We start from the raw sequence: 26509 nt of genomic DNA, 5'->3' as shown, positions 1-26509 counted from the left end.
GTAGTCGAGCCTCAAGGTGATGAGGGCATGAGTGACTGTGAGCAGTGACTCCCGGTCCAAATAGGGCAAACCTGGGCAAACGCCCCACTTGCCACAGCTGAAATGTGAGCTGTGGATTGAGGAGGATGCCCATGTTGCGGACCCTCTCTGAGGGGGTCAGGGATCCCCCCCCGGGTGATGGATGGACAGATGGAATTGTCCTTGGGAGGCAAAACCCACAGCCACTCCATCTTATCAGGGTTGAGTTTGAGTCTGTTGACACCCATCCAGACCCCAACAGCCTCCAGGCACCAGCACATCACATCCACTGTTTCAGTGACTGGACATGGGGTGGAGATGTACAACTGGGTATCATCGTTGTACTGATGATACCTCACCCCATGTCCTTGGATGATCTCACCCAGCGGTTTCATGTAGATATTAAATAGCAGGGGGGGAGAGGACTGACTCCTGAGGCACTCCACAAGGCAGAAGCCTAGAGGTCGACCTCTGACCCCCCAGTAACACCGACTGCGACCGACCGGAGAGGTAGGAGGAGAACCATTGAAGAACAGTGCTTCCCAACCCCTCCAGCCAGCACAGAAGGATACCATGGTCGATGGTATCGAAAGCCGCTGAGAGGTCGAGAAGCACCAGGACAGAGGATAAACCCCTGTCCCGGTCCCACCAGAGATCATCCATCAATGCGACCAAAGCAGTTTCCGTGCTGTAGCCGGGCCTGAATCCTGACTGCTGAGGGCCTAGATAATCGGCTTCTTCCAAGGACCGCTGGAGCTGGAGCGCCACCACCTTCTCAACAACCTTCCCCATAAAGGGAAGGTTGGAGACTGGCTGATAGTTGCTAAGAATGGCTGGGTCCTCCTTCCCGCGTCACTGTAGCTGTTGGGTGACATCTCCAATTCCCCAGTCCTTCAGCAACACCGCACAGCCACACAGCCACCACACAGTCTCTGCAAACCTCGTCATAAGCAGGCAGCCTCCACAATGTTTTCCTCTGCTTCCTCCTCCACAGGGATGATTTCCTTCTCCCTCTATAAGCCTCGCCATAGCTCGCTGGCCCTCACGATGTTTGTCTGGCTTCCTCCTTTACTATAATGGCCGCATCACTTCCTCTGTAAAGGCCCTCCACCCGACGGCCCTTCCAACGCTGAGCACTCACACCATACCACACTTGACCTCCTGGGCCCACCAGGGAGCGAGGAGGCAGCTGTCCTCGGATCCCCTCAGATCAATCCTCGGTTTCTGATTTTAACAAGCCTTAGTTGGTTGCTGGTTTCACCAGGTTCTCATTCTCTGGGTGGCGTAACTGCTAGCAGCCACCATCTTCCACATCCCAGCTGATCTTCCTGCTGGTGTTCCGCGATCCAGGACAAAACAGCTCCGAACGCCACAGAAGATTGTAGAATTGGGGGTCTTCAGAGGCAGTAACACTTCGCCTCCCTGAACAATTAGAGCATTTTTCCTAACTCGGATTATAACTCCTAATTTTCTGATGTTAAAAGCCATAGTCCGGCGGAGCTGCAACCTCCACCCTCCTCCTTGCTTCCCCACCGGATGCATACAATCTCCACACTTCCTCCCATGCATGCACACAACCCCCCCCCCTACACATGCACCCAGGCCTCACTGAAGCCTCAGGACCTCCGATTGGGCCATTTTCCGCCATGGCCATGGTTCAGGAGGCTTTCTTGAAGCCTGGGAAGAGCAAAAATGCTGAAAAAATGACTGAAAATCAGCTGTCATGCATACTGGAGCTGACATAGGGCAATACCTCATGTGTTCTCAGATATGGCTCCCTGTGCCACCTGTGGCACCCTTGCCACAGTTTCACCATCACTGCTATAAGAAATCATCTATTTCCATATAGCACACTTCCAATGTAGACTAGAAATTTTTCTACTGAAAGTATGTTGTATTAAATTACACTAAAATAAACTGTAAAACTAAAAAACAAATTAAGGTTATCTGCTTGTGGATCATTGTCTTGATTTTCTTCTTTACTTTTTATTGGCTGCTCTGATTGTGACTTATTATATAACTGATGATGTTACTGTTTTTACCATTGTTTTATCTGTTTTTATTTAAATTTTTCTATTTTGCAGCCAAGAGTTGCATGAAGAATAAAACCATCTCTATCTAGCTATTCTTATTTGGATTAACTTCATTTCTTTATTCCAAAGCCAAGCTTTTCTGACTCTTAGATTCATAAGAAGAGAAAATGAAGAAATTATTCTTCATAATATTCCAAAATTCATTCGGACAGTCATTTGAAACAAAAACAGTAAATGAATCTTGTTTCCAATCCCTTAAACCAAACAAGGAGAATGGAAGATCATTGGCACTGGAAGATTTTGAAAAGTGGAAGAAAATCAACTTTGTCATACCCTCTCTTTCATTCAATTACAAGCTCATTAAAGAACCCCAGGCAGAAGTGAAAACCAACTTCAAGATGAAGTATCTGAATCTGGTTGGTAATCCACTTAACCATGAATTTGATTAACACATTTAATCAGCTAGCCCTGAAATGCAAGTTAAAAATAAGCCAAAAATTTCTGAAGTTCCTTGACTCAAGAATAGGTTTCTGTTTATAATTAAGTTACTTTCAGTTAATAAAATTAATGCAATGGCAATTGCCATATAAAGATGTACAAAAGTGCCCTTAAGTATAATTGGAAAGAGCTGAGGTATTAGCGATTGTAACTGTTCATTCTCAACAGTGACTTATTAAAAAGAAAGTGCTGTGAAACATGACATTTGCCAAGCACGGATGTAGTTGTCAAATGTGCAAATGTTTATTTTTCTAGGCCAGCTTGGAGTTAAAATCCAGTGCAAATACTTCATTACCTGAGTCATAAAGGACATATTGCTCAACATATGGCCAGCACTATTTATGGGTTTCACAGGATTTGCCCAGGTCAGAATCAAAGCTTTACTTGGACAGGAATACAAGAATAGAAGATGTTCTACACAAATTAATCAGGGAAATATGTGACCTACATGATTGGTACTGTTTTACCAAAAACAGTGAAAGAAACAGAAAACAATTTCTATTTTTAATTTACTTCAACTAGCTTTTCAGTTTTTTGAAAACCATGACATTTTTGCAAACCTGCATTTGTTCCTAATTACTTAGATTACCATTCTCATACATATTTCTCCTCCTGTTTTCTCCACAACTATAATCCTGTGAGGTGGATTGAGCTGGTCCAAGGTCACTTAACTGGTTTTCATTGTGTTATGTTACATTATGTTGTGTTATGTTTTGTTGTGATGTGCTATGATGTGCCATGTTGTGATGTCATCATTAATTACATTGTATTATAATGTAGTATATATACTGTGTAGTATAATCATGTATATGTAATATACATATAATAATATAATACACAAATATGTGTATGGTTGTATATGTATATAGTGTGTATTTGTACATAGGTAATGTATGTGTGTTCATTATATATATGTGTGTCTGTGTGTGTAATGTATTTTTGCTGAAAAAGAAAAGGAAGGGGGACTAGTATAGATCTATTTCAAGCTATTTTGCTCTCATCAGCTAGTCATACCCTTACCAGGATTTGAACCTGGGGAGTCTGCTCTTAAGGCAGTAGCTTTTTCCCTCCCATATTTGGGTATATCAGGGTGATTCAACAGGAAAAAACATACATATGCATATACATATACATATGCATATGCATATGCATGTGCATATGCACATTGTTGTGGTTAGCTCTGGCCCAGCTCCTGCCCCAAGGAATGTGCAGGTGGATGTGGGGGAGACATCCACATGCCGCAGCCCTGTTTTGCTCCTGATGGAATCTGCTGATGAAGCCTCCTCTGACCAAGGCAGCATGAGTGACAGGGAAGAGGGGAGTTTGGCAGACAGCCCAGGAGATCAATTATCTGTATCATCTTTGGATTCTGAACAAGAATTAATGACACATCCACACATGCATAGAGTGATGCATAGGAGACAACAACTAAAGGATTATTACAAGAGAAAATGAGGCCACCTGTGGTTGGGTGGGGCTCCAGTAATTAGGGCTGCTGCTATAAATAGTAGCATGTGGGTTTGGCCGTTGTGAAAGAGTATCTGATCACAGTTCGTCAGGAATCCTGGGTTGCCTGGTTTCTGGACTTTGCTTGTTGATTTTTCACGCCTTTGAAAACAAAGCAGAGCAACGTGTGTGTGCGTGCGTGTGTGTTTCACTTCGTTGGAAGAAGAAGGGGTGTGAAGTTTCTTCACAGCTGCTATCTAAGTACTTAATGACTGCTTAAGGTTAATTGTACAGACTACCAGGTTGTTTTGGGACGAGTGCTCTTTGCAATACAAAAAGAGTGCTTAGTTTATTTTGACTTTTGGGATAAAGAACATTGTTTTGAATTTTCAAACGTGTGTGTGTCTGAAATTTGTACCCTTGAATTTTCGGGAGGCTCCTACCAGAGAGCCCGGCTGAACACACATACACATACACATACATATGCATATACACACACACTTAATAAGTCACAAAAAAGAAAAAAAGACCAAAGTAAAATTTAAAAAAACCCAGAAATGAGGACAAATTGAAACAAATTGCTTGCTAGCTAGACCCAAAAGAGCTCAGGAGGCTGTATTGATAACCATCTTCATTAATCACTCCCTTGACTTAAAGCAACCACTTCAGCGTGAGATATAAATCAATTTGATTACTTGTGTAAGTGTTCACCAATGTGAGAAATTGGTTGCACAACCTACGCCCTCCAGCTGAGTTGTATATATCTTTTAACTAAAGAAAGGCTTTCATTAGGAGGCAACCAAGGTTTCTTTGACTTCTGATTGTGTGAAACAGGGAAATATAAATTGTGCTGTGGACAAGGAGAAGAAGGAAGGAAACAGCAAGGAGGTAAAAGAGAGCCAGACTGACTAGAGGTTAAGACACCAGGCTAGAAATCAGAAGAGACTTTTAGTCTCATTTGAGGCATGAAAGCTGACGGGGTAACCAGTCATGTACTAGGTATGTTGGCCATTTTGAGTTATTTATCAAAATAATGAGTAATAAAGGCAGGATAAAAATCTAATAGATAGGTATATTACAATATGCATTATAATAAGAATATCTAAGGATGTCCCTTGACTTTTGCGGGTCCGACTTTTGCGAAAAGTCTATACCATGGGTAATAAATAAATAAATAAATATTTTTTTTGGGAATAAATTTTTAAAATTTATTTAAAGAAGCCATCCTGCTTCTTTAAATAAAAGCTCCGCTTCTGCCCCAGCCTTTCAATCCCAACCTTTAATTCTTGGAGCATTGGTACACTCCACTTGAAGCCAGGGCAACGGGGCGGCAAGTTGGGGGCTTTGCTGGACTCGCTGCCGGCATCTCCTGTTGTGGCGGCCTCAGCTCGGAAATTCTGTAGCTGACAGCCCTCTGCTCAGAGCACCTTTGCCAACCGCTGTGCCCTCCCAAAGGTGCCTCCGAAGGTGAGTAATTAGGGTGGGGGCTGATGAAGCTGGGCCCCATCCCGCCAAATGATTGAAGCTGTCCTGTGGGCTCCTCCACCGGCTGAATGCCACATGCCCCACTTATCCCCACTCATCCCCAGGGCCAAGCTGCCGGCCTCCAGCCTATGACTGCCAAGTGGCCTTGGGGACAGCTGCCACCAGGAGGAACACCCAGAATGCCCGCTGCTGGGCAGTTGAGGCAGGGAACACAGCAGCAGCTTCCGAGAAGCAGGCGGGCATTCCCTCAATGCATCCAGCTGGTGGAGGGGCCTGCAGGGCAGCTTCGATTATCTGGCGGGATGGGGCTTGGCTCCATCAGCCCCCACCCAAATTTCCCACCTTCAGGGCACCTTTGGGAGGGCGCAGCAGTTGGCAAATGTGCTCTGAGCAGAGGGCCATAAGCTGCAGAATTCCCGAGCTGAGGCCACCGCCATGGGAAACGCCAGCAGTGAGTGCAGAAAAGCCCCCAGCATGCTGTCCCATTGACTCTGCAGGTTCTGGGTGGTAAATAAAACCAGGAATGGAGGAGGGAGGGGGAGAAAGGAAGGAAGGAAAGGAGCGTCTCCACGGAAATTTGACTTTCGCATGCAGTCTTGGAATGTATCCCCCCCAAAAGCCAAGGGAACACTGTATACCGCTTTTTGTGTGCACTGACAGTTGCATGTGTGCCCATGCATAAATACTTATACTATAATATACCTACATGCAAAACATTTTTTTTAAAAATATTTATTTTAAAATAGATTTTCCTCATATAGTATATATTTTAGCTATTACTATTATTATTGTGAAATACCTGTGTATATTTTCCAGTTTATATTCTTTAGTTTGTTATTATTTCCAAAGGTGCTTTTCAAAAGGCAACTAGAGTTTCTTGGTATTTTTCTTGAAAATGTTTCAAGAAGCTTCTTCAGTTCTGTTCATTTCCAAAATTATTGATGCATGAAACTTCTTTTGATGTTGCAATTTAATTTAATTTAATTTAATTTAATTTAATTGACTTCTATGCCCCCCAATCCCATGGCACTCAGGGTGGCTTACAACAGTATAAAATACAATACAATGGTAAAAAGTCAAGTATTAAATACTAAAAACAGTCAAACCCCAGTAAAACAGTAAAAAAGCAATGTATACTACGCTAAAGTTCTTATTTTATATCCCACCTTTATAGTTTATAAAAATACAAAGGTGGCATATAAATAAATCAATAAATGTTATACTGTTCTAATTTCTAACCCCTCTCACATTTTTAACTATAAAGGTTATCATTTAGAATTATTTAAATCTTTTATGATTTAAATAAGAAAAGAGACAGGATGGCATTTTTCAAAGTTAGAATTAATTTCTGAAAGTAGCTTGCAGTTATTACTGTCTAAAAGCCATATTAGAATATGTATGTAGGCATTTGGGAGCGAAATGCTAAAGGAGGTTATTCTTACTTGTAGCTTTCAAAAGAAAAAAAGAATAAAAAGGTATACTGTTTTTGATGTTTGACCTTTGTAAAGAAACCATTTGTACTATTTTTGCTACAGAAAATTTGGACAAATTATAATTTATATTTTAATGCAGGCTCTCTCACACTGAGCTCCTTCAGATATGCTGTGATTCAGCTTATCTCAAATCCAGCCAACATTTCAAACCATACACAGTTTATATAACCTTAAATATTCTATTAAATCTCTTTGATAATATACTATAGTTTAAAATTAAGGATCCAAGATAATAAGTTTGACCGAGATGTGTGTGTCTCTGTGTGTGCCTGCACACACACACACACAAACATGTGAATTTAAGGAATAATTGGATGGAGAATTGAAAAAGTGATCTCAAATGGTAGGAAGAGCTAATGAGATTTGAAAGCCTCTAAGGAAGTAACTGATTGCCTCATCAAAATAATAAGCTTAGGACAATTCCATTATTTCCAATGAAAAGTATCTATTTGAAAGAAGCACTTCTTTTTTTATTGTTGTAGCAAATAGCAACAGCTCTAAGAATCCTTCTTTCATTACCAGTTATCTGTTTTTGATCAGATGCCTTACTATTGAGTGCTTTTCTAAAGCAAATGTAAATCTGACAAAACACAAAAAAGCTGAAGACAATTACCTAATTTTCAAGGGGACTTAATTTTATTTCCAGGAAGCCAGATTCAACTGGTACCACCTACTGAGAGAATATGTTTTAAAAGCAATGAAGTGAAGGGATGCCTGACTTACTCGATTATAAACAATTGCGTGTAATGATATCTGTTTTGACTCGCATTGAATTGCCCTGCTGTTTCCCTATACATTGATTTTTCTGTCTAATCTAAAATTTCATAGATGATATTTTAAAATGGAAGGAGCAGGACACTTCTCAAATCATGCTAATGAAAAGTAATATCATACTTTGTCTACGTGGATTTCTCCTGGAAACAGAAATAAGTATATATGTTTTTAAAAATGCCTTGTTCCTGAAGTTCCTGAAGTACACAATCGTGCACACTTAACTATTCAAGCATTCAAGCATTTTGCTTTACAAATGAGTTCCCCAAAAGGGTTACTACAAATATAAAAGACCAAATCAAAATATTGTGCTAGCTAGCAAAGAAGCAGAGAAACTGAAGGGTCTTAATAGAAAGGCTTTGAGTTATCATATTTAACATTGGATTGGGAAAGAGCTTGTAGAACTGTGATATTACCATTACTTGTCCACCATCAATAGCATAAGACTGTGATGGCAAACCTATGGCATGTGTACCACAGGTGGCACGCCAAGCCATATCTGCTGGTACGCAAGCCTTTGCCCTAGTTCAGGTCCAGAACACAGGTGTGTGCTGGCCAGCTGATTTTTGGTTCACAAAAGAGGGTATTTTCGGTCTCCGGAAGGCCTTCAGAGGGGGCCTTTTTGTCCTCCCCAGGCTCCAAGAATGCCTCTGGAGCCTGGGTAAGGTGAATAATGGATCTACCGGGCCCACTGGAAACAGGGGAGCAAAGGGGTTGCCTGTGTAAGCACAGGGGGCATGGCTCACAGAGGGCATTGAATTATGGGTGTGGTCATGCCTCTCAGCAGTCAAGGGAAAAAAGGTTCACCATCACTGGCATAAGAGAATCAGCTCCAGACAAAACTTCTAACTATTATCTCACTATGTCAATATATTTATATGGAAGAAAGTTCCAATTCACTTTAAAAATGAAAACCGCACATATTGTTGACTACATAATAGTATTGTTTCTGGATTGCAGTATCCCACATTGTGGAAGAACAAACATAAAATGCCCAGTTCCATAAAATTCTTCAACAAATAAAGGATGCTAAATTGTACAATTTCAATTTTCTGTACTCAGCTCCATGTATAGAACTAAAAAGACAAATGATGACAATATTTGGTTAATCCCATCCACCATAACACAATTTTAGGTAAAAATGACAGAACATGAAAAATGATTCTTTTTATTCTAGGAAAGCTTACAGAAATTGCTTGTTGAAGGATTATGGAGTCAAAGTGAGAACATAGGTTTAGGAAAATAAGTGCCTAAAGATGAATTCTAAAGTAACTTACATGATCAATTAGTTCTCGAACCATGCCATTCCATTGTCCACTACCATCATCCCGAGCTCCATATTTCCCATCTTCCACCAATTTAATCTCATAGGTAAATCCAAGAAAAGTTGATAGTTCCCTAAGGAGATCGATACAATATCCCTCAAATCTATCATTCCCGTATAAAGGTTTATCAGATTTCTTGAACATCACATATGGCTCTTCCTGAAAAAGAATTTAAATAGAGAGGAAATAAAATTCAATGATTATTTTTTTAACAGACAGATATTTTTTACAACATCATATAAATTCAAAAGATTTTCCCTAATATAAGGGTGTGTACAAAACTCTTGTTTTGAAATCACTAAAAACGCTCTGTCCTTTGCAAAACTCATTCACCTGCTTTAGATATCTCCTATGTGCACAGAGGTTATGCAGAATACATGTACTATCTTTAATTAGAGGCAACTTACTTTTGATTTATTGAACAATTACTAAAAGAATTATAGTTTTTATAGTTGAATCCAAATCTAGTTTGGCAACTCTGATTACATAATTAAAAATAACAGTTAAACATTATAATTGCCTGGAAATAAAAACTATATATGAGTAAATGTATTCTTAGAAGACTCAGAATCTCCATAGACATAAAAATTATACAGAATTTACATGTTTTAAAATGTAGATTAATAATAAGAAAATGTAGATTAAAAATAAGAAATGTAATCCCGTGATTTTATGGTTGAGTCTTTCATTATGGACATGAATAAGAAGTAGACAATGAGCAGAATTCTCAAGTTTCACCACAACTAACCTCTATTCAGTTATAACTCAGTGATATTACGTGCACTATCCAGAGAAGATACTCTGGTTTCAGATCCAGTTAGGATTATGAAAGATCCATCAGAAACCCTAGAGAGATACTAGAGAAATATAGCATGATATACTGTAAATAGCTTTCCTTTTTCCTATCAGATAATAAATTAAGAATCAGGCTAAATATGGTGGTTGGGTGCAATTGAGACCCACATTAATAATCTCTGTCAATATCCAGTGGTCTCCAACCTTTGTGGTTTGGCAGCCCAGCTGGGGGCAGGGAGCAGGGAAAACAAGGCTGCATGAGTGGTGGGACAGTATACACATATGTGCAGCTCAATTCACATGAGTGGCAGGCTGGTGCACTCACACATGCACAGATACCTCAACTGGCTCAAGTTGAACTATGCATGCATGTCAGCCCAACACTTGTGTGAGTCAAGTTAAAAACAAGGACGCCAGCCCACCTTTCATGTGGCCTAATTGCAAATAGGTAGTGGGCTGTGGCTCAGATGTTAGCCTCCCCTGAGTTAAGCAATACCCATGTATTTGTTTTATGGGAAATAATTATGTTTTATGTTTTATCCAAGGTTTGGTCTCCTTTATAAGTCTCAAATCAGCAAATAATATAAAACATTTGTACTCTAAGCTTTAGAAATTTACAAGTGTAGCTGTGGGAAGAACAACATTGTCTGCCTCTTTTTGTGGCTTCTCTTGCTGCTATTTCAGTTTGGCATCGCTCATGAGCTTTAAATCCCACTGATTTCTAATACTCTAATAATATAAATTATATTTCCAATTGGGAGAAAATCATTTCAGTAAAAAGAATATTCTTTAAAAGTTGCATGTGGCCTAATACAAGATAACATGCCTGTGCCAGGACAAATATTATGTTTTTGAGATAAGATAATAGGCTAGGAATGTTTCATACTCCAACACCTTTCAGAGTTGTAGCAATGAAAATTATTTAGACCTGTTCATCATGTCAGCACAGACTGATAGTGTAGCCCAGCAGAGTCCCTCAGAGACTGGACACAATCAAAGATACACTTGTCTGACCAATTTTCTTGAAGAAGTGATTAGAGTCCCAGAACCCATTTTAGAATTATTGCAAAAATATTATCTCTCTCTCTCTCTCTCAAAAAAAGAGTACAGTACTGATAGCAAGATTTACCTGTAAAGCTAACATACCCTTCAAAAAGAAGCATATTTTAATTGAAAGCATATTCAGCTTGCATGACAAAGGGGAATAATATCTAATGTTTTCTGTTACTCAGGTTTTGAAGAAGTGTATACATTTCAGTGAGCACAAAGAAGAATGCATATTTCTAATGAAAGTATGCACCTGATAAAAAAAAAGTTTTAAAAAAGGAGAACTGTCCATATAAATGTGCATGAATTTTTGTACAAAATTCCATAAAGAGTTTTAAAAATATTTGCCAACTAAAATAGCAAGAGGTAAAATGTAATTTAGTAATGAAAATGGACAATAGGTTATTTTTCTCATCTGTAATATGGAATATTATTCTGAAGAAGAAGATCTGGAATTCCTCAAGACTCAGCCAGAAGGAATCCCAAGCTCTCAGAAAGTACATCATCTGATTTATCTCTGTGAGAGATGTGCTATTGGGTTACTCGGCCCTTGGTACTAAGACCCTTAATTATATTTTCATTGTTATGACATGGGTACAGATACTATAGAGCACTGCACACCAAGACAACTAGACACAAGAACAGCTTTTTCCCCAAATATCATCACTTTACTAAACAAATAATTCCCTCACCACTGTCAAACTATTCTACTCTACTCTACTCTACTCTACTCTACTCTACTCTATTATTATTATTATTATTATTGATATTATTATTATTATTAATATTATTATTATTTATTAGATTTGTATTCCGCCCCTCTCCGAAGACTCGGGGTGGCTCACAATAGTAATAAAAAACAGTATAATAATGAAACAAATCTAATAATAAAATTACATTAAAAACCCCCAACAATTAAAAACCAAACAACACATACATACCAAACATAAAATATAAGAAAGCCTGGGGGAGATGTCTTAGTTCCCCCATGCCTGGCGATATAGGTGGGACTTGAGTAACTTGCGAAAGACAAGGAGGGTGGGGGACATTCTAATCTCCGGGGGGAGTTGATTCCAGAGGGCTGGGGCCGCCACAGAGAAGGCTCTTCCCCTATTCTATTCTATTCTATTCTAACATGCTGGTCCAATGTTGGTGGTAAGACAAATGTTTTTTCAATTTTCCATCTAGCATTAAAAGACAAGGCCTGGCCCACAATCACCCAATTGGCTTCTGTGTCTAAAAGTTAATTAAAATATGGGTTTTTCCACTCCACATTCAGCACCTTAACACCATGCATGATCACTATCCACATATAGTATTTCTTACTCTTCTACTGGTGCCAGGCACAACCAAGTCCTTTTCTTTTGCTGCCGGCATGTTCCTTCTCAAATATATGGCACTTTCCCCATCAAATAATTTGAGACAGAGAAGAACCAAAACACATTTGTTGCTATTTCTCAGGACAGATTGAAAAAATTATAATGATAAATCTAGTGAGCATTTTTTAAAAGTAAACTTAAATTTGTTTTATCTCACTCATTCTTGAGGGCTTTCTTTTTGAGATATTTTAAGATATAGAATGTACTAATCAGGTTGTGTGGCTAATATACCATATTTCGGAAATAGAAAAAAACTTTGAATTGAAGTATAAGGAGTTGTTCTATACAAGAGTTCTATGCGGGTGGTGAAGACTACAAATTACAAACCACTAACTAGTTAAGCAACAGTTGAAAATCATTACAGCGAACAAGAATTTTTCTTCAGATTTTATCAACGAAATCCCCATATTATTAATAATAATAATAATAATAATAATAATAATAATAATAATAATTTATTGGATTTGTATGCCACCCCTCTCTGCAGACTCGGGGCGGCTAACAACAATAATAAACACAACATGTACAATCCAATAATAAAAAACAATTAAAAACCGCTATTATAAAACCAAACATACACACAAACATACCATGCATAACTTGTAATGGCCTAGGGGGAAGAGCTATCTCAACTCTCCCATGCCTAGCGGTATAAATGAGTCTTGAGTAGTTTATGAAAGACAGGGAGGGTGGGGGCAGTTCTAATCTCCGGGAGGAGTTGATTCCAGAGGGCCGGGGCTGCCACAGAGAAGGCCCCTGGGGCCCGCCAAACGACATTGTTTAGTCGACGGGACCCGGAGAAGGTCAACTCTGTGGGACCTTATCGGTCGCTGGGATTCGTGCGGTAGCAGGCGGTTCCGGAGGTAATCTGGTCCAATGCCAGTTTGTTATGCTGCAGAACTACCAAAAGAAAGCAAATTATTATTATATCTATGCTATGGAGCTATTGTCGCGAAATATATGATAAAAAGCAATTAAGCATTTCTGTGTTGCAGCCATGTAGACTTATGCTGTAACCAACCTGTCAGTCTTTAAGGTGGTCTTCTGAACCTGTTGTTCTTCAGAATATAAACAGGATGAGTAGCTCAATAAAAATCCAATCTGTTTTATTGTTCATACTAAGTAATGACTCCTTCAAGTTAGGTTCGAAACCCTGTAACTTCAGGAAAACATCCACACAGTATTTCTGACAACTATATGCCAAAAATTTCTTCTTTATGTTCTTTCAGGGTATTCGTCAACTTCCTACTGTTGTTTATGTAGTCCCTGACAATGTCCCATTGAAAAACTAAGCCAAGTCTACTTAGTTTCCAGGCCTGGCAAAATATTTTCACTGAGCAATATATATACTAATAAATTTTGATTGATTACACATTAAAAAAAAACCTGGTGAAAAGTTTATACTTGTTAGACTTTTACTGTTGTAAAAGAATAATTATGGAGAGTATGGAAATGCATATTTCATAGATGAGTTACATTCACTTTGTAGATTTAAGAACAGAAAAAATGAATTATAGCAACAGCACGCTTTCCCTAAAACTTTTATCTGTGCTGCAGTAACTTGGCTTTATTTTATATTTGATTGCATTTAGACTTATATCCTCTCTAAATGGTTTACAGAGAGTAAGCATATTGTCCCCAACAATCTGGGTCTTCATTTTACTGACCTTGGAAGGATGGAAGGATGAGTCAACCTTGAGCCTCCTGAGATTCGATCTGCCAAACTGCTGGCAGTTGATGATCAGCAGAAGTAGCTTGCAGCATTGCACTCTAACCCCTGCACCACCAAGGCTCTTAAAACTATCATTTAAAAAATGATAATTATCTGATGCTGATGGAAAAGTATGGTGATTCAATTCAATATATTGGAAAGATATCAGAGTGATAAGTTGTAATTTAAGTCAATGCAGAACTTAAATTGTCTTCAAGCCAGGCCTTCACCAAGGACCCTTAGAAGTAAATCCATTTAAAAAAGCTTTTTAAAAAAGTACAGAGCTTTAAAAAATTAAAAATTAGACAAGAAAATAATTAAGATATTTTTATATGGAAATCTATCAGCTGGGCAAATGGTCATTACTATTTTGAGTAGGACAGAGGAGAAAATTGCTCAGTTCAGAATATGAATTACAGGAATAACAACTTTTATTTAGCACTTCAATTACAGGTTCTATTTCTTATTTAGCACTTCTATTACAAGTTCAGATGTTTCCTTTCTGTTTTTAACACTGCATAAAAAATAAGGTACTGATTAGTTTAAGAAGTGATTGGTGGTTGCAGTAGAAATCTGACAAGAGAAATGCTTTTCCTCCCCACCCCCTATTTTCCTTATGTGCCCTTCACCACACAATATTTATGTGCAATAGAATCATGTAACATATTATGTATTACTATTAGAATACAATGAAGTTTCAAGTCATGTCATATTACTTACTCCTGCCCCAAGGACAAATAAAAATAAAATAGTTGATAAATAAAGTCTAAAGAGCCTGTGTATAATTCATTTTTTTTTGTTTCCATCAAAAATGAGATGTATTTGAGCATGAAATGGCTTCTTTTTTTGGTTTGGCCACTTTATTTCCAACCTGAAACATTTCCATGATGACCTGACCAGCCTATTTCAAACATATGACAGCTATTCCAAGCTTGAAACAAATCTTTTAAACTCTAACTGAAATACTGAGTCTCTTAAATGTAGAAGGAAAAAGGGGAAAAAATGAAACTGAATTAGATTAATTAGATTAGATGGAGTTAAACAATATCGCCAAAAAAGCTTCTAGAGTTGTTAACCTGATCCTACGCAGCTTGTGCTGAGGCAATCTCACACTATTCACAAGAGCCTACAAAACTTTTGCCAGACCCATCCTAGACTACTGCTCATCTGTCTGGAACCCATACCATATCTCAGACATCAACACCCTTGAAAATGTCCAAAGATATTTCACCAGAAGAGCCCTTCACTCCTCCACTCGAAACAGAATATCCTACGAAAATAGACTAACAATCCTGGGCCTAGAAAGCCTAGAACTATGGCGCCTAAAACACGATTTGAGTATTGCCCACAAGATCATATGCTGCAATGTCCTACCGGTCAATGACTACTTCAGCTTCAACTGCAACAACACAAGAGCACGCAACAGATTCAAAGTTAATACTAACCACTCCAAACTTGACTGTAAAAAATATGATTTCAATAATCGAGTTATCGAAGCGTGGAACTCATTACAGGACTCAATTGTGTCAACCCCTAACCCCCAACATTTCTCCCTTAGACTCTCCACGATTGACCTCTCCAGGTTCCTAAGAGGCCAGTAAGGGGCATACATAAGTGCACTGGTGTGCCTTTCATCCCCTGTCCAATTTTCTTTCCTTTCTCTCACTTATCATATATATTTTCTTTCTTTCATATATCCTCTCCTCTAAGTTCACTTTACCCTTATATATATTACTACATGTCTATTTTTCTTCCTATGTATTTGTGTATTGGTCAAATGAATAAATAAATAAATATTCTAGCTGCTGTGGCCTAGAGGTGGAGTTCTTGCCTTACAATCAGGAGGTTGTGAGTTTGATCCTAGGTACAGGCAGATACAGGGTCTTCTGCTTGCAAGGTTCTTTCCAACTCTGTTAATCTGTTTTAAAAAGTCTTAATTTTTCTGCATTCAAGGAGTTATTTTAGATGTATATTTCTTTTATTATTTAAATTTGAAATTAAATCTAAAATAAATATGAATGAGAAGTCTGAATTAACTACTTCTGCTTTTGGAAGGAATTTCTTTGCAAATTAATATTTAATTCCATTTTAAAATATTATAAACCTCTCCATCTGAAACATTTTCTCCAAATCTAGCAAAGCATATTCCATCTAAATATACAAATGTTGAAAAATCACAAGAAAGTTAAATAATTAGTCAACTGAGATTATAGCCCAGAAAGTGAAAGGGCTATTTTCATAGTTGAAGGTAAAATCCCACAGTTAATGAGATATTTCATTTTATTCATTAATCAGTAATTGCTACATAACTATGACATACAAATGCTAGCAGTTATTACTTTATGCACTATGACTTTCTGTAGTTTTCAACTATAGCTGAACTGCTGAAAACTAATTGCATGAAGGATAACTTACCAAAATAGTGGTTACAGTTAAGGAACGATTAGAAAGGGAATCAGTTATATTTGCTGGTTTTCCTTTTTGATTCTCAGTCATATTAAGGCCACTTACAGGATCCCAGGTTCCAATCTAGAAAACAGGATAAGAATTTACATATCATGCATGGGTTATGTTTCATTCACTAGAAAAGAGAAATAATAAGACAAAATCAAAACTAAAAACTCTTTCTCCTGTTCTCTTATGGTGCAATTTCAGCTATCATTTTAGCTGCTGGTCTAAAATATGATTCACTGAATTTCAAAATATATCTAGCAAAGGGCGGCCTTTAGAGTAAAATGATGTATAGAATGTCAAGTGTTTAATTTTCCATTTAAATTCTATCCTCTAAAGAAAAAAAAAAAACTTACAGCAGCTTGAGGTACATATATTCTCCCCATATAAGTTATCTCTTTCATTGTAAACAAATCTATCCCTTTATGTTCTTCGTAATGTTATGAAACTTTAGATACACACATAAAGATATCTTGTATTCAAGTCTAATAAATTACATGTTGACATTCTTCTCTCCCAAATCAGGAAAAAAGTGGAAACTCACTCCTACTTCCTTCTATTCAATCACAATTATCCCCTGTTCTTAAAAATTAATGATTTGTGGCTTCCACTCCACAATTCATTCAGCAATAGCCAGTTAAAGATAGTACAAACTTTTGAACAAGAATGTATTCCAGAAAGGGGTGCCATTGTTTTAGAACTCAATACATTGCTTCAGAAGCAATTTGGCCAAATTAGATTTTTACTTGGATTCTGACACCAAATTGGCAGAATGAAATGAATTCATTCTGAATCCTGGAAATCCAATTTCTGCTGGTAAGTTTAATAGAATAAAGCCAGTTGAAAGGCTTTGACTGAATTACAGTAGCATTATTTTAAAAAATGTTTCTTAAAGAAAAAAAGATCCCCTAGTTTCTATTGGAATGGTTAGTCTCAAGGTCTTTTTTGAAACCTACTTTGAACAAAATGTTCAAATAGAGAAGGGAAGATGGTGGCTAAGTTCCTACTTTGACTGCCCCAAAATAATATATAGCAAATCTTACAGTTATTGTCACCTTAATATATTTCTTTCACCATTGAATTGGCAAGTGAGAATTTTTGTATGGGGTCTGGGGTGTGGAAGGATGCAAAAATAACTTCCAGAAGGAAATACTAGCCTGGTATACATATTACACAAAGTTATGGCTTGTGTAACAATGTTTAGTTAATGAAATCTCAAAAAGCCTTGTTGTGTCTATACATCAACAAATCAGTCTACAGTATTCTAAAAATTGGGGTTTATAACTGGTTTTGTCCACAAAGTACACTAATTTAAACCTAGAGAAAATCAAGATTAAAACTGCCAGTTCCCTAGTGCAGAGGTCCCCAACCGCCGGTCCGCGGACCGGGACCGGGCCGTTGGGGCTTTTCAGCCGGTCCGCGGCGCCAGGGCCCCCTCAGCCTTTCCGCACCACCAGCGGCGCTCCCCCCGCCAGCCAGCCAAGCCCCGCGCCCGCCGGAACCGGCTCCTCACTCTCCCCCCGCCGCCCGCCGCGTTTGCAGGAGGTGGGGAGGGTTGGGCGGCCCGCCAAGGCCAGGAGGGACGCCGCTGCCCCCCCTTCCCTCTCTCCGCCCGCCGCTGCGCCTCCTTGACGCCGAGAGGAAATGCCGGCAAAGGCTTTCCTCAGCGGAGGCCGGCGAAGGTGATATTGAATGTCGGGGGAGAACGGGCGGTTGCACGTGCTCCCTATCTCCCTGCTAGCCCACTCGGAATATTCAAAATAAGAAAAACCTTTGCCGGCGAAGGCTTTTCTTATTTTGAATATTCCGAGTGAGCTAGCAGGGGGATAGGGAGCGCGCGCAACCGCCCGTTCTCCCCCGACATTCAATATCACCTTCGCCGGCCCCGCCTCTCCTGCAAACCCCCTTGCTGAGAGCCCGGGGCGAAAGTGCTCTCGCAAAGGTGAGGCGGGCAGGGCGTGCGCGCGTCATCGCTGAGAAGAACGGAGAGAGAACGAGAGTGAGTGAGAGCAACAGACAGCAAGATAGAGAGAAAGTGAGAAAGAGAGACTGAGAAAGGGGGGGAGAGAAAGAGATAGCAAGAGAGAGAACAAGAGAGAGAAAGAGCGTGAGAAAGAAAACAAGAAAGAGTGAGAGAGAGAGAAAGCAAAAGAGACAGAGAGAAAACAAGAGAGAGAAAGTGAGAAGAAGAGAGAGAAAGAGGGGGAGAGAGAGAGAAAGAGAGAGGGGGGAGAGAGAGAAAGAGAGGGAGAGGGAGAAAGAGAGAGGGAGAGGGGGGAGAGATAGCAAGAGAGGGAGAGAGGGAAAGGGGGAGAGAGGGGGGAGAGAAAGAGAGAGGGAGAGAGAGAGGAGATAAAGGAAGAGGAGAGAGAGAAAGGAAGAGAAAGAAAGAAAGAGGGATAGAAAGAGAGAGAGAGTGAGAGATGCTCAGTGAGCCTTTCTTTGAAGTTGCCTTTCTTTCTTTCTCTTTCTTGCTTTCTTTCTTGCTCTTTTTCTTTCTCTCTTTTACCTTCCCTTCCTCTATTTCTTCTTTTCTTTCTCCTTCCTACCTTCTTCCCTTACTCTCCCCTTTCATAAGTTTCCTTGCTTCCTTCCTCTGTTCCTGTCCCTTCCCCCTTTCTTTCTTTCTTTCTTTCTTTCCTTCCTTTCCTCCCTCCATTTCTTGCTTTCCTTTTCCTTCCTCCCTTCTTTCCTCCCTCATTCCCTTCTTTCACTCCTTCCTATCTTACTCTCCCCTTTCACACCTTTCCTTGCTTCCTTTGCACCCTTCTTTTGTTCCTGTCCCTTCCCTCTTTCCTTCCTTCCTTCCCACCCTCCGTCCATTCATTCACCCATTCCTCTCTTGATCGCCCCTTTTACGGCGCCGCTGACAGCTAGCTCCCCCCCCCCCCCACCGGGCCATGGAAAACTGGTCTAAAGCCGGTCCCTGGTGCAAAAAAGGTTGGGGACCTCTGCCCTAGTGTATAAGTTGGTACATTTTCTATATTTATTTATTTATTTATTTATGTATTTATTTATTTGTTTGTTTATTTGTTTGTTTATTCATTCATTCATTCATTCATTCATTCACTCACTCACTGGATTTATATAATACATAAGATGCAATATTTGTGTAATACAAATAATTTAAAATCTTACACCCAGTTTTTTTTTGTCTACAGACATCACGAATATTATATAAAATTTATTATATTTGTGTTATGAATCAATGAAGTTATTCCTTCATAGTAAATTTAATTAATTAGATTTGTATGCTGATTCACCACAAAATTCTATGTAATTGTTGACTTATGTAGGAAAGAATAATAAATGCTTGACAACCATAACTTTCTTTCTTTCATTCATTCATTCATTCATTCATTCATTCATTCATTCATTCATTCATTCATTTGATTTTTATGCCACCCTTCTCCTTAGACTCAGGGCGGCTTACAACATGTTAGCAATAGCACTTTTTAACAGAGCCAGCATATTGCTCCCACAATCCGGGTCTTCTTTTTTCTTATTTCTTATAGTTCCCTAAATCACCTATGAGTAGTTCCAACATATTATGTCCTTTGCTGTAATAGGATTACAATGCATTAATGTTAATTTTAACCAGAGTTAATGTATGTTTCTCCATAAAATATTAACTTTAGCACCACATCTTTTTGAAGTTAGTTTGCTTAGTTTAAGTATTTTAATTTTAAACCTGCCCCAAAATAAAAGTGTTGGTAGCCAGCTGAACAATGATTCAGTAAACTTTAACTAATTCAACCAATCAAAAATAGTTTATAATAAATTAAAGAAGTATGACTCCAAATAATAGAAATATTCAGAAAAGTTACAGCTAACTAATAGAATCATAGAACCAGACAGATCTTTAAATCAAGCTGTCTGCTCAGTGTAAGAATATTAACTAAAGCATACCTGCAAGTGGAGGGTATCAACTAAACAATGTCGGTTGGCGGGCCCCAGGGGAAGAGCCTTCTCTGTGGCGGCACCGGCCCTCTGGAACCAACTCCCCCCGGAGATTAGAACTGCCCCTACTCTTCCTGCCTTCCGTAAACTCCTTAAAACCCACCTTTGCCGTCAGGCATGGGGGAACTGAACATCTCCCCCTGGGCACGTTTAATTTATGCATGGTATGTCTGTGTGTGTGTCTGTTAGCATATGGGGTTTTTAAATATTTAATTATTTTAAATTTGTCTGATTGCTTATGATTTGTTTTTACATGTTGTGAGCCGCCCCGAGTCTTCGGAGAGGGGCAGCATACAAATCTAAGTAATAAATAAATAAATAATAAATAATTAATGTAGAAAATAAATGTTAATCTTAATCTATAGATGACCTAATTTGAAGAAACATAAATTCACAGAATTTGAAGGAACCTTAGCTAAATATTCCTAAGCAATTCCTGTTTCTTAATAACGACCCTTTCCTGAATCTGTTCAAATTGTCTAAATTTTGTGAATTCATCTGGATATAGGATTTGTGTCAAAGACAGAAAAGGGATTTTTGGTGGAAAGACACCTAGACAGATTTTCAAAATGTTGTCACAATTTTCTTTATTGACATACATTTTGAGAATGGTAGTTGGCTATTTGTTTTCTTCATAAAGAAAACTCTGGGACAAAAATGATCAGCCATATTAATAACAACTTCCCACAAAAGAGAGAAACCTGTAGTATTTGCATAAAGATAGTAAATAATGGAAGTTCCTCACAACTATCGCTATTACCTCTCATATCTTTAGGATATTTTTTTAAAAAAATAATAGAGTGGCATACAAATCAGTGGTGGCATTCAAACAAATTTACTACTGGTTCTGTGGGTGTGGCTTGGTGGGCATTGCAGGAGGAAAATACTGTAAAATCTCCATTTCTATTCCACTCCAGGGGAAGGTTACTGCAAAATCCACATTTCCTCCTGATACCTGGGACTTGGGAGGCAGAAAATAGATGTGGGAGACAGCAATCAGAGGTGATATTTACCGGTTCTCTGAACTACTCAAATTTTTTGCTACTGGTTCTCCAGAACTGGTCAGAACCAGCTGAAACCTACCTCTGATACAAATACTTTTGAACTTTCAGCATTAATATATGCAGATGATTATCATTTTCTTGGAAATGGGAAAGTAATGAACAAACGGTTAAGGGGGACATTGAAGAAAAGATTGCTCACTCCTGAAAAAGAGAGGAAAATGAGAGGGGGACTCAAAATAGCAATAGCACTTAGACTTATTTACTGCTTCACATTGCTATTCTAGCCCTCTCTAAGTGGTTTTACAGAGTCAGCATATTGCCCCCAATAATTTGGGTCCTCATTTTACCCACTTCAGAAGGATGGAAGGCTGAGTCAACCTTGAGCTAAAATAATTCTTCCTTCATTATGTTTAGCATAAGATGGGGCATACAAAAACTCTGACAGAATTTAAAGTTTCTACTTGTCTACCTTATAACAATAAATAATATCCCAGCTGTGCCCATTCATTAAACTGGCCTGTCTCACAGGACTGACAGTTATATGACTGCCCAGCTTCTGTCAGCCCTTTGAGATAAAACCAACAGTATTAGCTCCCTATATATCATAAGGTTATAGAAACAGGATCTTGCAAGACTTAAAATACATCTCTCCTACCTTGCCTTTAAAATTATCTCAGGGACCGCCTTCTGCCGCACGAATCCCAGCGACCAGTTAGGTCCCACAGAGTGGGCCTTCTCCGGGTCCCGTCAACTAAACAATGTCGGTTGGCGGGCCCCAGGGGAAGAGCCTTCTCTGTGGCGGCCCCGACCCTCTGGAACCAATTCCCTCCAGAGATTAGAATAGCCCCCTCCCTCCTTGCCTTTCGTAAGCTCCTCAAAACCCACCTCTGCTGTCAGGCATGGGGGAATTAAGATAATCTTTCCCCCTAGGCTTCTACAATTTATGCATGCTATGTTTGTATGTATGATTGATTTTATAACAAGGGTTTTTAGGTGTTATAGTATTGGATTTTTACATTCTGTTTTTTGTCACTGTTGTTAGCCGCCCCGAGTCCACGAAGAGGGGCGGCATACAAATCCAATAAATAAATAAATAAATAAATAAAATATGAGAACAGTTTCTGCTGGGACATTTGCCACACACCACATTTCCCACATTATATCCAGTAATTTAAATACATTCATAAAGAGAAATGAGAAATATTATTATTTTGAACTATCATCAGTTGTGAGGTAGTGTTCTGTCTGGGTGCCCCCAGACTTCAACACCAACTGGAAAAAACAGCCAGACACGCTGGTAAAAGCAAAGGCACTTTATAGTTTGAAAAATAAACACAGAGAAAAACCTGTTCTTCCCAACAGGCAGGCTATGAGGCTTCACAGCAGAGTCCTGACGGCCAGACAATACAGCAGACTTCTTGCTGGCACACACACCACTGTAGAGAATAAGACCCACGCCTTTCCCCCCAAGGTTTCAGGCTTCAAGGCCACAAGCCAGAATCAGAGACGCCAAAGATCACAGCCAGGTCCCAGGACTCCCAAAGATAATACTCCACAATAGAGGAAGGGTGGGTCGGCCTTTTCAGCCTTTCTGGGGAGAACCACACCCAAACCCAGCTGTTTCCTATTTAGGGCTGGAAATACCTGGCTAATTGTCCCCTTCGTTGTGCTGTTCTTCTCTGCCTGAGATCGAAGATGGCTTGTGCATTTTCATCTAAGGACTCCAGGCTGCTTGCTGGGGAGAGCTCCACCCCGGAGGACTCAGGCTGTTCTCCCTCTCCTTCGGCCTGATATTCCTCCTCCCCGTCTGCCTGGGCCTCCTCCTCCTCCTCCTGTTCCTCATCCTCCCCCTCTGAGCATGGAGCCAGCAGAGGGTCAGCCGTTCCCTGAGGAGCCTCAGACGGAATCACAACAGGTAGTAACTTACATACCTTTTCAAGACCTTCCTCCTTAAGACTAATAACATCTAAGTCAAAGTCTGTCCTTAAACCATTGGTTTTGTTGAAAGTTATCCTGCCAGTGAGACCTTCCCAGTGAGCCTAGGAAAAATAAGGAAAAAAATTATGCATAAGCAGCAAGAAAGAGATAAAGAGAAATGAATAAATTAATGACTTAAAATGGAAATATTAATTATTCATTAAATTTAATCCATTTCCCTCATAGCCAATATTTTTTAAAAAAATCATATCCACTTTTTGGATTTCTGGCATTCTTCTTACAATTAAACCAACTTTTCTTTTATCGCTGCATACAATGCTTTCCATTCCTTTTCTCCTGCTATATACCACTTTCTGACTAGGATGATCTTTGAAACATTTTCATTATTTTCTTATTTAGGATACAGCGATTTTTGTTGTCTATTGCTATTTTTCAGTATATCTCCAGTTATGAGTTTTATAATAACACATCTTATCACTTTGTGTAACACAGTCCTTATTGCATTCAAAACTATTCTCACAAAATATAGTATTAATCTCTAATATTCATTTTCAACTACAGAAAATTAAAACTTTGAGTTTTGCCCAAGGTAGAATCCAGCGCTGTCCTAGTAGTTTATTGCTAGTTCAGATGGATATTATTTTATTCCCTTCAATGTGTTCATAAGAAAAAAGTAATTGCCATTTGCCATTGCACCCCAGAAATAACTTTTGCTAACAAAAGAATCCAATTGGATTCTAGCTGCCACTGTTCCTATAGTAAGAAAAAGGGAAGAAACATCTTGTTTTTGGCCTCCTTTTTTATTTATTGGGATTTCTTGCCACTACACATATGCATGTGCACCCAGCCACGTGCATGCAGTCATGTGGCATGGCCACGTGGCGCGGGAGGAAGCGAACTGGTAGCAAGATAACTTAGAACCCATGCCTGTCATTAGCAGTCCTTGATTTCATATTGAATCAGGTTCTTGTTCAGTTTCTGGAGACAAGTAGACTTTCTTATTTAAACTTTTAGAAATTGCGGGTGCTTCTCTCCTGTTTGCAGGGGTGGGCTGCTAGCCAGAACACTGAATTGGACTCACTGCCGCAGCGCGTGAGTGCTTGTGGCGCCAGCATGATTTTTCTTCTGCACCTGTGGAGATAGCAAAACTGTGCCCGTGTTTTGCCGAGGTTTTTTTGTTTCCATGCAGGTTGAAATACGGGTGCACCTGTGGCTCCGTGCATTATTTTCCGATCTCCACAGGTGAAGAAGCAAAATCGCGCTGTCCCTGCAAGAACTCACGAGACATAGTGGCGAGTCCAATTTAGCATTCCGGCTGGAGCCCACCCCTACCTGTTTGCCAAGATTGCCTTATAAAATACAGGTAGTCCTCACTTAGTGACCATAATTGGGACTGACAACTCTAAATTCTGTGGCCCCTAAGTGGAAAATCACATTGCCAAAACAGGACTATGATCTTACTTCCCCTTTGGTCATCAAGTGAATCACCATGGTCATTACACAAAATATCCTGTGACCAGGTCTTACTTTTGCATGTTCTATTAACTCTGCTTGTTGCAAGCTGATTGTGAAGCATACAAATGGCACTCATGTGAGCACAGGACGGTGTGTTAAAAATGTGCATTGCTTGAAAAGGGCAGCAATGATGATCGCATGACTGCGGGATGCTGCAATGGTCATAAAATATAAATATAACGTTCATACAGGTTCTAACCGATTCTTTAGAACTGTTATTAAACCAGTGGTGATGTCACAGTTCTGTCGGTGCTGGTTTGTGGTCACCACCATCTTTGATTTTTCTTCTGTACATGTGCAGAAGCTAATTTTTTGATTATTTTTAAAATTATTTTCAAAATAATCAGGGACATGTGACATGTGCGCAAAAAATGTGCATTTCCATCATGATGCGAATTGGTGGAGAAGGTAAGTAGAAACTATCCCTGAATTCAAGGATTGGTTGCAAAGCTATATAAATGTATACTTAAACCACTGTAATTTCGAGCAATCACTAAAAGGGGCAGTGGATAAGTGAGGACTGTGTGTATAACACTGACTTCAGGATTCATCTGAATCCATAGTATTCAGACCAAAAAACAAACTAAATACACATTGCTGAAAACAGCATCTGTGCCCTGTTAAAAGATTATCAGCACTTATTCTACTGCTTGAAAGTATCCATGTTCTATTTTTATATCTTATACAGTAGTCCCTCGCTATACCGCACTTCACCTACTGCGGCTTCACTTCATTGCGGGTTTTCAAGAAATATTAATGAGAAAAATCATTTGCGGATCTTCGCTGGTTCGCGGGTTTCTAAGGAAGTTGATCGGCAGATTTAAACAGCCCGCCAAACTCGATCGGCAGGTTTTTTTAAAAAAATATATCTAAAATTGTAAATACTGTATTTAAATACTGTATCTAAAATAAATACTGTGTGGGAAGGGTTTATAAACACTTAAAACAATGAAAACTTACCAAACAATTACAATATAAATACTTAAGTAAGTACTATCAGTCGATAAATTCCCCATCGCGGATTTCACCTATCGCGGCCGGGTCTGGAACGTAACACCAGCGATAGGTGAGGTCTTACTGTAATTCAAGCTTACATTAAGTAAAATTTGAAGCTCATAAAATGTTGGCCTTTCAGAAACTGGGGAGTGTACATTGAAAACATTTAGCATGAAAACATTAGGAAAATAATATAGAAAAGCATCAAATTGCTGCATACGGCTATTATATTTTGTGCTCATGGTTAATACTATGGTTGAGGCCAGGATTGATACTTCTCAGCAAAATATTTCCTCCTATTTATTATTCAGTTTATTGGGCACTTTGATGCTTGGGCTTCTTGGGTACAAAATTCAGCAATAAAAAAAATGGATTGAAAATGGAATGCACGTCACAAAGCCAAAGGCATTTGCACATGCTGAATTTCTAACTAACAATGGTGCATATCTTGCTCCTGACTTACCTCTTTAATTAGATTCATAAAGCGGGTCCCAAACCTCCATGGTTTGTGGCGATTACACTGTAATGAACTGACAGTCATCTGTGGAAACTGCTGGACAGCAACTGACACCACATGAACAGCATCATACATTAAAGCTGCGTCTGTCTGAAATGAGAACACAATCAATGCTGTGAAAATAACC

At 39.2% G+C, this 26509-nt stretch overlaps 1 protein-coding gene across 3 annotated transcripts in view; it reads right to left on the bottom strand.

Annotated features, from left to right (window-relative positions):
- GRIK2 (glutamate ionotropic receptor kainate type subunit 2) overlaps nucleotides 1-26509 on the bottom strand; it is a 581525-nt gene that overhangs the window by 195251 nt on the left and 359765 nt on the right. For all 3 annotated transcript variants that reach the window (XM_070733273.1, XM_070733274.1, XM_070733275.1), the window contains exons 7-10: nucleotides 26329-26472; nucleotides 23348-23455; nucleotides 16417-16530; nucleotides 9022-9228 (exon numbers count right to left, since the gene is read on the bottom strand). In XM_070733273.1, coding sequence (XP_070589374.1) covers nucleotides 9022-9228; nucleotides 16417-16530; nucleotides 23348-23455; nucleotides 26329-26472 — 573 coding nt within the window. The remainder of the gene's footprint in view (nucleotides 1-9021; nucleotides 9229-16416; nucleotides 16531-23347; nucleotides 23456-26328; nucleotides 26473-26509) is intronic.

The sequence above is a fragment of the Erythrolamprus reginae genome, chromosome 1, assembly GCF_031021105.1.
Source record: "Erythrolamprus reginae isolate rEryReg1 chromosome 1, rEryReg1.hap1, whole genome shotgun sequence".
Lineage (NCBI taxonomy): Eukaryota > Metazoa > Chordata > Lepidosauria > Squamata > Dipsadidae > Erythrolamprus > Erythrolamprus reginae.
This window is presented reverse-complemented; position numbering and strand designations above follow the sequence as displayed.